The sequence below is a fragment of the Sinocyclocheilus anshuiensis genome, unplaced genomic scaffold (genome assembly GCF_001515605.1).
Source record: "Sinocyclocheilus anshuiensis isolate Anshui unplaced genomic scaffold, SAMN03320099.WGS_v1.1 scaffold883, whole genome shotgun sequence".
Taxonomy (NCBI): Eukaryota; Metazoa; Chordata; class Actinopteri; order Cypriniformes; family Cyprinidae; genus Sinocyclocheilus; species Sinocyclocheilus anshuiensis.
In genome coordinates this window covers 271483-285172 of record NW_015547678.1, presented here as the reverse complement: position 1 = coordinate 285172, position 13690 = coordinate 271483, and the positions used below count along the sequence as shown (strand labels likewise).

At 38.1% G+C, this 13690-nt stretch overlaps 1 protein-coding gene across 1 annotated transcript in view; it reads left to right on the top strand.

Moving 5' to 3' along the window:
- Positions 1-1212: 1212 nt before the first annotated feature.
- Positions 1213-13690, top strand: part of LOC107703054 (pleckstrin homology domain-containing family N member 1-like) — a 15429-nt gene continuing 2951 nt past the window's right edge. The window contains exons 1-14 of the mRNA XM_016505545.1: positions 1213-1450; positions 3471-3561; positions 4231-4392; positions 5390-5470; positions 6167-6257; positions 7562-7695; positions 8110-8262; positions 10639-10719; positions 10815-10890; positions 11059-11204; positions 11301-11447; positions 12114-12362; positions 12529-12690; positions 13082-13303. Coding sequence (XP_016361031.1) covers positions 1377-1450; positions 3471-3561; positions 4231-4392; positions 5390-5470; positions 6167-6257; positions 7562-7695; positions 8110-8262; positions 10639-10719; positions 10815-10890; positions 11059-11204; positions 11301-11447; positions 12114-12362; positions 12529-12690; positions 13082-13303 — 1869 coding nt within the window. The 5' untranslated portion in view covers positions 1213-1376. The remainder of the gene's footprint in view (positions 1451-3470; positions 3562-4230; positions 4393-5389; positions 5471-6166; positions 6258-7561; positions 7696-8109; positions 8263-10638; positions 10720-10814; positions 10891-11058; positions 11205-11300; positions 11448-12113; positions 12363-12528; positions 12691-13081; positions 13304-13690) is intronic.

Sequence of the window (13690 nt, the reverse complement as noted above, 5' to 3'; positions counted from 1 at the left end):
TTTTTCTTTTTTAATAAATCTGCAAAAATGTCAACAATTCTGTGTTTTTCTGTCAATATGGGGTGCTGTGTGTACATTAATGAGGAAAAAAAATTAACTTAAATGATTTTAGCAAATGGCTGCAATATAACAAAGAGTGAAAAATTTAAGGAGGTCTGAATACTTTCCGTACCCACTGTATATATACATAATAAATATACACAGAACACTCATATATTCTGCAAACAAAAACTTTTATTTTATATGCGATTAATTGCGATTAATCGTTTGACAGCACTATTTTATATATATATATATATATATATACTTAATACATACTTAAACATAATATAATATAATATAATAAAATAAAACCCAAATACTGCCAGAAATAGCAATAAAATCATATTAATAATAAACAAAAAAAATTATAAATTATATTGTTATTATTATTATTATATTAAATATTAAAAATATTATTAACAAAATAAAATACTGTCAGGAATGGTAATAAAATCATAAACACACACACACAACAATATACAATAAAACACTCAAGAAAACGGAGTATTCCATATTTCTGTCTAAACATCTTTAAAACAAGAATGAGAAGCAAAATTGTTTAAGATATTATAAGATGGCAGAGAAAATTTCTGTTACATTTAATTTATTCTTACCCAATTAGCATTTTTTAACTTCACTAATTTTTTACAATTATTATTATTTTTATTATTATGAAACAAAAATACTGCCAGGAAGAGTAAGAAAAAAAATCTATAATAAACAAAAATAAAATGCAAGAAAATTGTGGACATTTAGTGATTTTTAAGTGTTCTAGAACTTTTTCATTACACAGATTTCCAGACACCTTAAATATATTAATTATTTTGGTGAATAATATAATCAGCCTGTAGTATTGAGAGCATGTCCATGTCCAGACATGTTTGCTGTGACCTCTTAAGTGACACCAGCAGGCTCCATTCAGACTTTAATACTCTTTCATCAGATTGTTCAAACATTCAAATCAGTGCCATTTGCCCACTATAAGGTGTGAAAAACGACACGCTCCCCTTTGTCATTTAGGCTTTATTTAGTGAAGGGATCTCAAGCAGAAGGTGTGAACTTCATTGCTCTGGTCCCCCGTCTTCGTCTCCCTCCTTCCCCCCTGCCCACACACACCTCACTTTATCTCCACCCGCTGACACACTCCCTCTCTCATACACTCCCCTCTCGCCTGTCTGCTGCTTCAGTATCAGTCTCGCCTCTCCGGTGAACAGACACACTCACTCACTCACTCAAGGGAGGTTGGATTACAACAGTGATCACTAAATTATCTTGCAGGCAGATACACCAGCACTCTCTCATCGAGGAGATACACACACTGTCCCAGGATCAGCATGGGGAGTAGTATGTCATGTGTCCCTCAACACAACTTCAGGTTCTCCAGCAAGAGCTTCATTCGCAGGAACAGGTAAGAACCACGAGAAACTACCTTAAAACTATCAAGCTTTAAAAGTATGAAGACATGTCATGCAAACAAGAGGGATGTCATGAAATGTTTTGAGGTTTAATGTACGAGTTTGGATTGGATTGAAATGCCATAAGTTTGGAAAATAAATAACAATATTATAGCTCAAACATCAATATTTTTTGTCTTGTTTTACAGTAGAAATGTCTAATCATAATTAAAACCAGATACATTTACTTGAGAAGCAAACTTGTGTACATTTAAAACAATTGTAGAAACTATTGTCTGATAAATTTCACAAATACACACAACTGCACATAACACATTTAATTAAACATGAAATTTTAAACCAGAAAAAAACTGAAATAGTATTTATTCTATTCAATCTGTTTTTTTTACAACAACAACAAAAACATTTTATTTTAAAGTGTATAAGATATTAATTTATAAGATTTGCTTTCAGAAAATATATTTTGAATTAATATAATTTTCCTCACCCCATTAGCAATCTAAATATTAAAATATTTATTATTGTTATTATTATTATTATTATTTTAATTTACTTAAAATATTATTTAAATTTGACATATTTTTTATATTTAAAAGAAGGAAAATTTGCCAGTGGGGGAAAAATAGCTTTTGCCATTTTGCTGCTTAAAAGATTTAGTAATATATGATGACGTTTTAATGGAAAACAAGACAAAAATACTCCTTGAAAAATGATATTTTGTTGCACACTGACATGATGAACACGGGTTAGTGATTTGAATTTAGCGGTGTAATGATGCTGTCTGTAAAGCTCATTAGCTCAGCGTCAGGATCTCACTTCACAGTTCACACTGACTGATACATTCATCTGCTGACAGAATTCACAAGTGTAATGAAGTTAGATCTATTTCTGTTTCCAGTGCAGCCTTCAGGGAAGGGTAGAACTCTCAGGTTTCGTGGTTTTTTGAGAGAATTGGGTTTATCCTGCGCAGAAAGTAATACTATTGTGCTTGCACTGCTAGCGACAGCGATCCGTGTAATTTACTGCTGTCCAATTTGGACAACTCTTCTGACTACCTGTCAGTAAAATAGACAGTTGGCCTATTTTAAATCAGACTGTTTGTCTGTTGTGTCTGGTTTGCATGTGCTCTGAATGTAAGTTACTAGGTTCAGTTAGGGTTCAGAGTCCGAGACCATAAAAAAAGTCTTTGTATTTTTACTGCGATCATATCAGATCAGAGTTTAGAGTAGCGGGACCCAGGACCCAGATTTAAAGTAAGTCCACTGAATGGTGAAACAAAAGGTGATCCGCTGGAAATAGTTACGTAAATTTACAAAGTTGTCGCTGTCCAACTTTCATCACTTTTACGAGCATGTTCTGTGTAACAAACTGCCTACAATCTGCATTCTTCTCCCGGATGAATTTTCCGGATGCCAAACACGTTCATCCCTGAGCCCTAGTAAATCACCGATACTTCCCATTATTGTCTGCATGAATGAGCCCAGTGTTGTTATGCTAATTGCATTCAAAGCAGAGACAGATTGACAAAGAGAGAGAAGAAAAACATGGGAGTCACTGAGGATGTCTCTCTTGCTGAGGATGATCTCCTCGCTGACTTTGACTTCCTTAGCTTATCGTTGGGCAGGAAGGACTTCATTATATAGATCTGACGCTAATGATTATAAATGGGGGTCATGGGTAACAAAAGGCATTTCATGAGTGGGGCATCGTGGTTTGTAACACAAGCTTTATTGTTTTTTCTCTTTAAATGGTGCAGACAGAGATGTAAAACTGATATGTTGACTAGTGCAAGCTAAGGAAGAATGGACATGTGTAATGGTGATGTAATCTTTTGTGTGGGACACTGAGCACCAGAGTCTTCACAGACAGATTGACTCTGATTATTAACTGATGCATGATTAACTGATCATCCTGAGTCAAGATAACCCGTGTGGGGTCGCATCCATTTTTTCTTATCCCACAACCCTATACTTGACTAACTAGGGTCTGTTTTGTGCACCGTTTTCTGAGCAGCAGCCGTTTGCTCCGGAAAAAATACCCGCAGGAGGGTCAGGAGAAGTCCAATAGCATCATCAACATTCTCTGCACCGTAACACCAAGAAAGGTGAGGAACCTTCCAGCTAATGATTTTCTAACCTTCTCAATAAATCATGAAAAGTTCTGTGAATGTTCAAAACATCCAATTTTTTGCATGTTGTGAGAAAATGTTTCCTTGGTTGTGCTAACACTTTGGAAATGTTAGCAGAATGTTACCAGATAATGTTCTAAGATTCTTTTCCTAAGATTTTTCTTAAATTACAAAAAGTTCTTAAATTTTCCAAAAGTTGCAAAGGTTCAAAACGTCAGTTTTCTTTGGTTATACTAACGTTTAACAAAACATAAAAATGAAAAATGTTACGTAAAAATGTTTGTAGAATGTTACCAGAAAACAAGGCTATGTTCTAAGAACATTTTCCATTAAGTCTTTATTCAAAATGGGAAGCTTTGAATGTTCACAGAATATTTGAAAATAGCGTCGTCATAACTTACGACAACATTCTTAGAATGTAAACATATAAATAATATTTTGATGCTAACATTTTGTGAATGTTTTTTTAAGCTGTTAACTTAAAAACATTCTAAGAACATATTTTGCTTGTAACTTTGAGAAAACTGTTAACCGAAGTTCTGAAAACATTCCCTATTAGCTAGGCTTTCACATTTAAGAAGTACATCTTTGCATATCAGATGTTATTGAGAAAAGGAACTAACTTTTAACACTGCGTTGACATAGGAAATGTCACCGAAACATCTCCAGGCGATTGAGAACATCAAATGGGACCCTCCGTTCCCCTATGACCCAGTTAGTGGATGGAAAAAGAGCAGCATCAACGTAAAGAACTACGGCAGAATGATCCACAGCTCCAAAGTCCGCTTCCGCTTCCTGCACTGCCAGGTAAGACACACCAACTCGCATCTAAAACACATATCCAATCAAACTCCAAAACAAACACACAGTCGTCAAGAATAATCATTCAATAAACCTTTCAAAACAGACTTTCAAATGATGATTAAGGTGGTCTAAGCAGCCGTGACAGTCACTTACTCACTCTCTATGAGGTAATGCATAACAAACAGGTGGAAGATACAAGATGTCACATGGTGGTTGTATGAAGCACTGTGGGAATGACGTACGTGCATTTGCTGATTAATTGATGCAACTCGGTTTGGGGAGTTTAGGCCGTGTTGGAACACGCAGGGATGTGAGGTGTCGTGAAATGGCTCAGAGTTGCTGAGATTACCTGGGGCAGAGCGCACTGATCAAACCGCTGATATATTACACATTTGCTCTGAAGCGTGGGAATCTCTTTGGTTTGATAACATGTAGTCATACTGGGGGAAAAAAAAGAGTGTGAAGGTGAGGGAAGAAAAATAACCCAACACAGGGTGAGGTCAAAGGGGAACATACTGTACAGCGGTGACATTACAGTTGAAAGGAAATGTTACCTAACAGTATTTGTGGTAATGGCATATTCTGTAACGTGGTAAAGACCTAGATCAGATGAAAGGAAATGAGCTGTCTGTGATAAATCAACGTTAGCTGCTTTAAACTAGTCTTTAAAGCAAACAAACACTCAGAAAGTATTCACAGAGACTTGATTTACACAGGAGTATTTAACCATTCATTCCAGGGATTGTGAGCAAGATTGCTACATTTACCACATATTAATGCCCTGTCTATTTTTTTTTTAATTTTGTCTGGGTGAAATGTTGCATCTTGTTTGGAGTTTGCCTTCAGCATGACCTTTGAAAATCTTGCTATTCAGACTATGGGAGAGTGAAATCTTTTAATCCGCCTGTGTTGTTAAATTCAAACCTATAAAGCAGCATTACCCAAAATGATCCTCTGATTGTGTCGATGCTGAGCTGATGGAATGTGTCTGTTCTTTCAGGATGTGCATGACTGCTATCTGGACCTGTTCCAAACCCATCTTCATTTTGTCTCCAACAACACAACTGGACTCACATACCAGGTAAAAGATGCACCTACTTGTACTCATTTTGTTACACACAATAAACAATGCATACCACAGGCCGAAATGTAAAGGAGCTCCATATATGTCCATGCTTGTGTCACTGCCTTAGGCACGAACTGTCGTTTGAGTCATGCAGTAACGGAGACGGATATTACAGATTTTCTATGCTTTATGATGATGTTAAATGTGTCACCTCTCCATGCCAAAAGTGTCACACTAAGTTGTATTCAATCATAAAATTTGTGACCTGTATTAATCAGGTTTTATTATGTCTGTATTCATTAACCTGAGTCACTGGGAGGCGACGGTAATAAATGTTCATTATCATTGAAAGAGTATTGTGTGATACTGAATGTATCAATGTGACAGACATCTAAAGTGTCATAATTTTCATAACAATGTAACATTGTTTTTTTTTAAATAAAATTAAAATAAAATCTTAAAACTTTCTAATCATTCCAAGTTTTAAATTAAAGTTATTCATATATAAAATGTTATTATATAATATAAATTGTAATTTTATTGTCAAATTGTTTTTTTTTACTGTTTTAAAAATATATTATATAATATAAATTATTTTGAATCCCATATTTTCAATGTAGATATTCTAATGGCTCTCTATATACATTTTTTTATTTAATTCACTATAAAGTCAGACTACTAAACTCCCTATGATTTATTTTTGTTGTACAGGGAACACTTCCTCTCAAAGAGCTGACAATTTGCAAGCTGCAGAACAGGAACAGCTTTGGTGATCTGCAGGAATTTGCATTCCAGATAAACGGTGAGTGTGCTTGATAATCCAGGGTTGAACGAACAGGAAAAGGTAGGCATGAAACAAAAAGATAAAGTGATGGGGAGATTTAGTTATCATACTTATAATAATTGCCCAATACAAAGTTTTGTGTTTCTCTAATATTTTATTTCTTACATTTTGGAGGTCTTTTTTAAAATTCCAAACCCTGTTATTCTCAGTTATATATTTAAGAGTGGAATTTGTGACTCTCAACTAACCAGAAAACAAAAGACGGGTGAGGCTTACATTGTAAAGCCACACTATGTAGGCCCAAAACCACTTCCCATGTTCGGACATTCCAGAGGTTCAAAAGCACTAACACAATGTAAACTCCATTTGCCACTAGTCAGAAGAGAGATAAATTGTCCTCAAGACCCCCCTTGTTATACGATAGGTGCGCCTGAACTCGCTCAGCTGTGGATCTACGAGGGCCCTTTCCCTCTTCACCTCTCCTTCACAGTTAAAGTACTCCACATTCCAGAGCACTGGACCTGAACACACAAGTTTGCTTATAACATTTTTATGAGAATTTACCACATAAGAAAATATTGACTTTATTGCTTTGTCATGCTGAGCAATCAACAAAATGCTTCAAACTATGCTTAACGTTCTCGGAAGATGAGTCAATGTGGCCATGATTAAATGAAAAAGAATTAAAGCTTAACCGTTATGTGATGTTAAGTCACATAAATCTTCTTATTTGCCACAAAATTATATCAGATAGGACTCACTACTGTATTTTAGATTGGAAAGATGATGTCTTAGATTAATGCTGGGAGTGAGATTTGGGAATCTATGAGGCACACAGCAGCATTTCCAGTTCTGACTAAATATGTATTCTGGGGGGGAAAAAATGACCAAGTCTTGCACATGAACACATGCCTCTGCTAAGAACACATCACACCTAACTGGAAATGACTGTACAGGGCAGGTCAGAGTGGCTGATATCTACGCTGATAATGGCTGGAATGTGGGTCTGATAAAAGGGAGATTCCAGGTTTGATGCATACTTTCAGAATAGCTGTTTTCAAGAAGGGACAACTGGTTTCCTGCAAATGCATGGCATGTTGTAATGTTAAGAGCTCTTGAAACAGATTATTTGCTCTCAGGGTCAGAAGTGTCAACAGTGACATGAAACAGAGCAACAGTATCTAGACGAATGCATCTATACTTAAAAACAAGAGATTCACCAAAATATTCAGCAACCTGTTGCAGGTTTTAAAGAGATCCAGATGGTCACTGGTCGTAGTCATCTGACCTAACCTCTGACCCCTTGTCTTTGACCTTTGTAGGGGTCAGCTTAAATCCTATCATCGTGTACTGCTCGACAGAAGAGGAGATGAACAACTGGTTTGGGCTTTTGAAAGAACAAATCGAGGCCAATGGTGGCAGTGCAATCGTACCAGACACATACACAAGAATTAAGGTACTGGAAAATCTACCTTTAATCAGAATTACCTGTATTTGCTAGCTGCAAAATTGAAGTATAAGACAATTAACATGTAAAAAAAAAAAAAAGAAGGTGTTAATTCAGGTCAGAGTGACTAATGTTGGTCATTGTCCTCTGGGATTTCATAAGGGAGTGGTTTCTTTTGTGGTCACCTTAGCTGGATTTGAAAAAGACATGTTTTCTTTCCTGTTCTGACACATCATGCTATTGCAGCAAGTGAGCTCACTGAGCCAAACATCTGCATCCCATAATTGGCAGGGACTAGCAATCGAGAAGCAATGATTTCTTTGAAATCCCCAATGCTGATGACTTATCTTTCCCATATCATAAGACACGTCATGCCAGTTTTTACTTTTGAACATGGATTTAAACCCAATATTTCCTCCAAAGGTGCAGTGCTCAGAAGAGACCAAAGTGGAAAAGGAGGAGTTGAGGAATTCCATCAGTAAAGAGCCCATTTATGAGTGGGAGGGCTTGCAACGAGAGAGTCTAGGGCCCATCACTTACGCCACAAAAGTCAGGCTGCAACACATGCCTTGTCAGGTAAGAGCTCTCCAGGATGTTCTCATCATCTCGCCCTTTGTTTTGGTTTGATTATCTATACAACCTGAAAAAAATGAAAAAAAAAAAATATATATATTTGCATAAATATAATGGCATAAAACAATAGCATACATTACACAGCAAAAACGAAATTTAATTTATTACTCAAAATATAAGGAAATACAGTTACAGTGAAGTTCACTTGAACACTTGCGCATTGGCATTACACAACTGAGAATGAAGTTCACTCTGAAAAGCCTTTGAATTAATTGTTTGGTCTTAGCATGAGGAGGGTCTAAATTCACTCCCATGCTTTCTTAAGAGGTGCAAAGCAAGCTCAGTTTACACTTAGGGTCTGTTTTGGCATTGCCACTTTCACACTACCCTCATTAGTCAGAGTCTGCCTGGTTTCAGCAAGTCTCCTCGAACTGACAGCATACAAACACAAAGCACGCCAGTTCATACTATGGGGACTGTAGTGTAACCCAATATCCGGTATACGTGTGGCCAAATATCTAAACCTTTCCCAGAGAGTGAGGGAGGGTGAGCAACTGATAGTCCTTCTTAAGTGTATTGTGAGAGCGGAGAGGATCTGCTTGTGAAAAAGGGTGTGTAAACCAGTTGCTTGCCTCACACACTTGACTTGACTCACCCAACAGCTGTCTTTGAACACACCCTGAGTTAAAACACACACTCGTGGTCGGAGCAAGACCTCTGGGAAATTTGTGCTTCACACACTGCTGTGCAAAGTGATGGTCAGCTTCTTAGATATTATTAGGCTAGACAACAGTTAGGCGGAGAGTGAACCAACTCCAGGGTAAGGCTAAAAGCAGCCAAATGTATTAAACATCATAAACCTGTCTTTTTAGGCAAGAACCAGACATGGGTGTCATGTAGGCTAAAAAATGTTTAATGGGACTGAATTTGTATGTAACGTGATTACAATGTAATAAAAACGTTAGAAATTGATAATTATATAACGTTTCCTTTCCAAGGTTATTCAAACAGCGAATAGCCTACATTAAATATAGAAAGTGACATTATCACTAACATTGATCTATCGCGAGTTTAAGCACTCTCAAAAAACCAAAACTATCGTTATAATCACTGAAGCTGCACTTACTTACATTGTACGTACATCTGCACTTTGTTGTTATGATGAAAGAATTCGCAAGAGTACGGAATTCAGTCAGCGAACGCGCACGCTCTCAACAAAACTGATCTGTTTCAACGATGACTCAGCGGAACGCCTCTGATTGGCCATTGCATTCCTAAGCTCAACAGAATTGTGTGTGATTGGTTCAAATGCGCAACACTGTACAAACGCCTAAAATGAAATACGGTGCAACATGAGCAGATCTTAATTTACTGCCGCAATCTAGCCTTCCCCAGCCTACACACGCTCCGCCTATGGTTCCGGTCCTCCAATTCGCTCCAACAGCACTGTTTGTTTCACTCCGCTTGTCCGTATTTGGGCGTTCCAGACAAGCTGCGCGTGATTAGCGCTTTCGAAACAATTCTTCAAAGCCTTTGTGAATTGTTTGTTTCGAATCCGTGATTCGTACCAAAATTTCAAGCAAACAAGGCTAAATGAAGTCATACTGTTTCGGAACTGTTAAAATTCTGATGGTTCAGCTAAAGGGCTCTAACTGGTAAACTACAGGGTCTATGATTTTAACTAATCTCTTGTTAGTTATATAATATTGGTTCAGTTTTACTGAATTTCCATAAACGTGCGTATGATTAAAAAAAGGAACAGTGATAGTTAATTGTTTTTAATTTGTCTAATTAGCCAAGTAACCAAGCCCTTTAATAAAAGAGCACACATTGTTCAAACTCTTCATATTTAATAATGATTTGTAGATTACAATTAATAGATTGCACTTTCATAAAAGCAGTTGTAATTGGTTTGTATAAGGTTGAGCTCGTTGCATTTACACCGTTTTGACCAGCAGGTAACGCCAGCCTGCATTTTTTCAGCGCTTCAAATCAAAAGAATCATTTTGATTCCGATTTTCGAAGAGCTAATTTCTACCATCACTAGTCGTGAGTCAATGAATCATTCACTCAAACGATTTGTTCAAACATACTGATTCACTTAGGAATTAAGCAAGTTAATGAGTGAGTCATTTAATCGGTCTTTCGATCGATTTGTTCAAAAACTCTGAAGCGTTTGGGGACACAACTTGCATACAGACCCACACCAGCTATGCTGCTTATTTGGAAATAGTTTGTTGGTGGACCAAAAATAGAAAAAGTAACTGCAATAAAGTGACTAAAACAAGTTACTCAATATTAGCTTCTTGCCTATTTTACTGTAGTGTAAGCCTATATAAGCAATAACGAATGTGATTCAATTCCTCTGTTTGGCTGCAGGAGCAGTATGACCGTCTGCTGGTGTTGTATCCCAACTATCTCATAATTCTGTCAGAAGAGAGTGATGGCCTCTTTTACAAGGTATCTCAAAATAATTTCATCTGCACAAATGAATACAGCTGCAACATGACATAATCCAGTGAGGAAAATAATCTTGAATGTATTTGCAATTGCAGGGCAAACTTCCTCTCAACATGATCACAGTTACAACTCCCTGCCAGGACATCATGCCCAACACATTTATGATTGAGGGTGAGTTAACAAGTCAAACTTCAGTTGCCGGATGTTATAGTTCTTGGCAAAGATCTGATATGTGCCATAAAGATTGAGTGTAAACTCTGACTGGTTTCCTATCATGCTGTGCCCTGTTTCTGCACAGATGCATATGTGACTCTTAACTCTTGTGGGTTTTGTCTTTAGGGAAGTTGATAAACCCCATCATCGTGTCCTGTCTGGACAAGAGCGAGTTCAATGACTGGATCCAGTATTTCAAAAGTGCTGACGTCCCCATTCTCAGCCCTCCTGCCCCTGTCTATGACATCATTTACACTCCAACACAGAAACAGGTGAGCGATCACTTCCATCTAGGACATGGTGTTGAATATCTTAGATACTGCGTGTAAATGCTGTGAGATATTCACTTTCTCCTCCATTACTCTCAGGCTCCAGAGTTTGACAGGTGGAGCGGCAGCAGCCATGGAGCTACCGACCCACTAAGGCAGTCCCAGGACAAACGCAGATCCCATGAGCTCCAGCTGCCCAGTGCCGATGACAACCCTATTTCCCCAGGTTATGCTGAGCCTCTCTGTGTAAGTGTCTATCTCAACAACCCAAACCCATTAACATGAAGCTGTGAACATATTTGCACATCCGCAATGGGTTTTCCTAGTTTTCCAGGTGAACTGTTTGATTTCATATCTAGAATGAAATTGGGTTAGGCAGTGGTTATCCACAGATTTAAAATATGGGGCATTATTCATAAGAATGACTTTCATGTTTATTTTGGGGGAGCAGCACATGTGGTTGTGAACAAGATCAGCAGTGTTTCAGTTGGGCTGTTAATAATTAACATGTGTGCAATCAATTTCCATCTGTTACCACCTACAAGACTCTTGTGGATTAGTACTAAACACTATTTACCAAGTATCCTCCAAAAGTATCCCTAATACTTTCTTTATTCTAGTTTTTCAAACTCTTAAAAACTCTTAAAAAGAACTTTAAAAAACTCTTTTACTTTTAAAATCACATTTGAGATTTACACATACACAACCCAACAATTTACTCTGTAAAGCTAAATATTTTTGATTGAAACAGAAAAAATGTACGACTAGAACTTTTTAGCACTAGATTCAATCCACTGAAATTGATTGGATAGTAGAAAGTTGTCGAACAGAGTGCAAAGTTTGTTGTAATCTGGTAGAAGAATGTGAATACAGTCCAGTTAATCAGTTTCTGTGTTGTGTGTGTTGGTACAGTTCATTTCCAGCAGGCCTAACTCTTCAGACACACAGTACTCAGCTCACCTCGGCAGCAGGAACAGCAGCTTCTCCTCTCGTGTCCGACTGGCCCCTGACCACCGTCCTGTTTCACTCCACTACTCCTCCCCTCCACAGACGTCCTATCTCGCTTCAGAGGGGCCCATGTCACCGGTTTACAACACGCCGTATAGTTCGGTGCACTGCAATGGCCCCGTTCAACGCATCGAGAAGGCCCCGCTAGTCAAGGTAGCAGAGCATGACTATAATCTGATGCCCTACTTAGAACAGTTTTTTCACTTTGAAGACAGGTGAAATTTGCATTATTTGCATCAGTTTTGAATTTTGGCTTTTGGAGGAAATGGAATGCATAAAAACAAGTATAACTTATATTTTTCCATCTGTCTTTATTCAGTCAAACAGCTGGAGCACGCCGCAGACAAATGTCAAACACCAGCTCTTAGTTCCACACCGCCACTCAGAATTGATTGGCCACCGCAAACCTCTCTCGCCCCTTTATGACGACCCCAGCACCCCCAGTATGTACCCTCTGGAGGAGAGCTCTGCACATGCGTCGGTAAGTGGGTCAGGATATCAGATCCGCTCTCTCACTTGACACCGCGGTGACCAAACACCCCGAAAGCAGGGGCGCTGATTTGACGAGCTAAAGCCATGGAAAGTCCCCATAGCCTACATTACTTATTGATCCATCCAGATGCATAATGAAAAAGGCTGCTGAGCGAATGAGACAAAGCATGATCCCTTCTAACTTGCACATTTGAGACAATATTTCTACATGGAATGCAGGTTTACACTTGTTGGGTTTTCAAACCTGGATTACATAACTGGTTTAGGTCTAAATCCTTTAATCAGCGGAGTACGTCAGGTTTAGTTCACAATGCTATCTTTTAAATCACCCTTTTGAGTGAGTGCAAATCTCATAAAGTGCATATTTTTCTGCTACACAGCACTCTTCTCGGGGCTCCATGGAGCAGTCGTATCCTCATCTCCTTCCTCCCTCCTTCCGGCTCTGCACTCCTCCTCTTGGGCGGAAAATCAGACACGGCCAGGCCTTGGAGCCCGAGCTGGTCAGCAGTCAGTGGTCTGAAGAGCTACATGCCCAGGCCGTTTCCAAACTGAAGTTACTGCCCACCCCAAACCGACAGCCAGAACACAAACTCCTCTCTCAGGTAATGGGATGGTAGTAGATTTCAAGACTTTTATTCTTTTAAATGAGGCTTTTTGCTTCATTATGATATCAGGATAGTTGTATCAACCAGACATTTTTTACTTTATTCCCCCCAAAAATATCAAAATTAATTTTTGTTAAAGGGGTCCTATTATGCTCTTTTACAAAGTCTTGATTTTGTTTTGGGGGTGTACTAGAACAGGCAATCATATAAGGTTGTTCGAAAAACACATTATTTTTCACCTCTCTCCCCAGTCTGGCATGAAAGGCTCGAATAGTTCATGTATCAAAGGAAGGCCCGCCTTCTGAAATACGAAATGTGCTGTGATTGGTTAGCTGGGCCAGTGTGTGTTGTGATTGGCAGCACTCGGCTCCTGATCGGGAAATG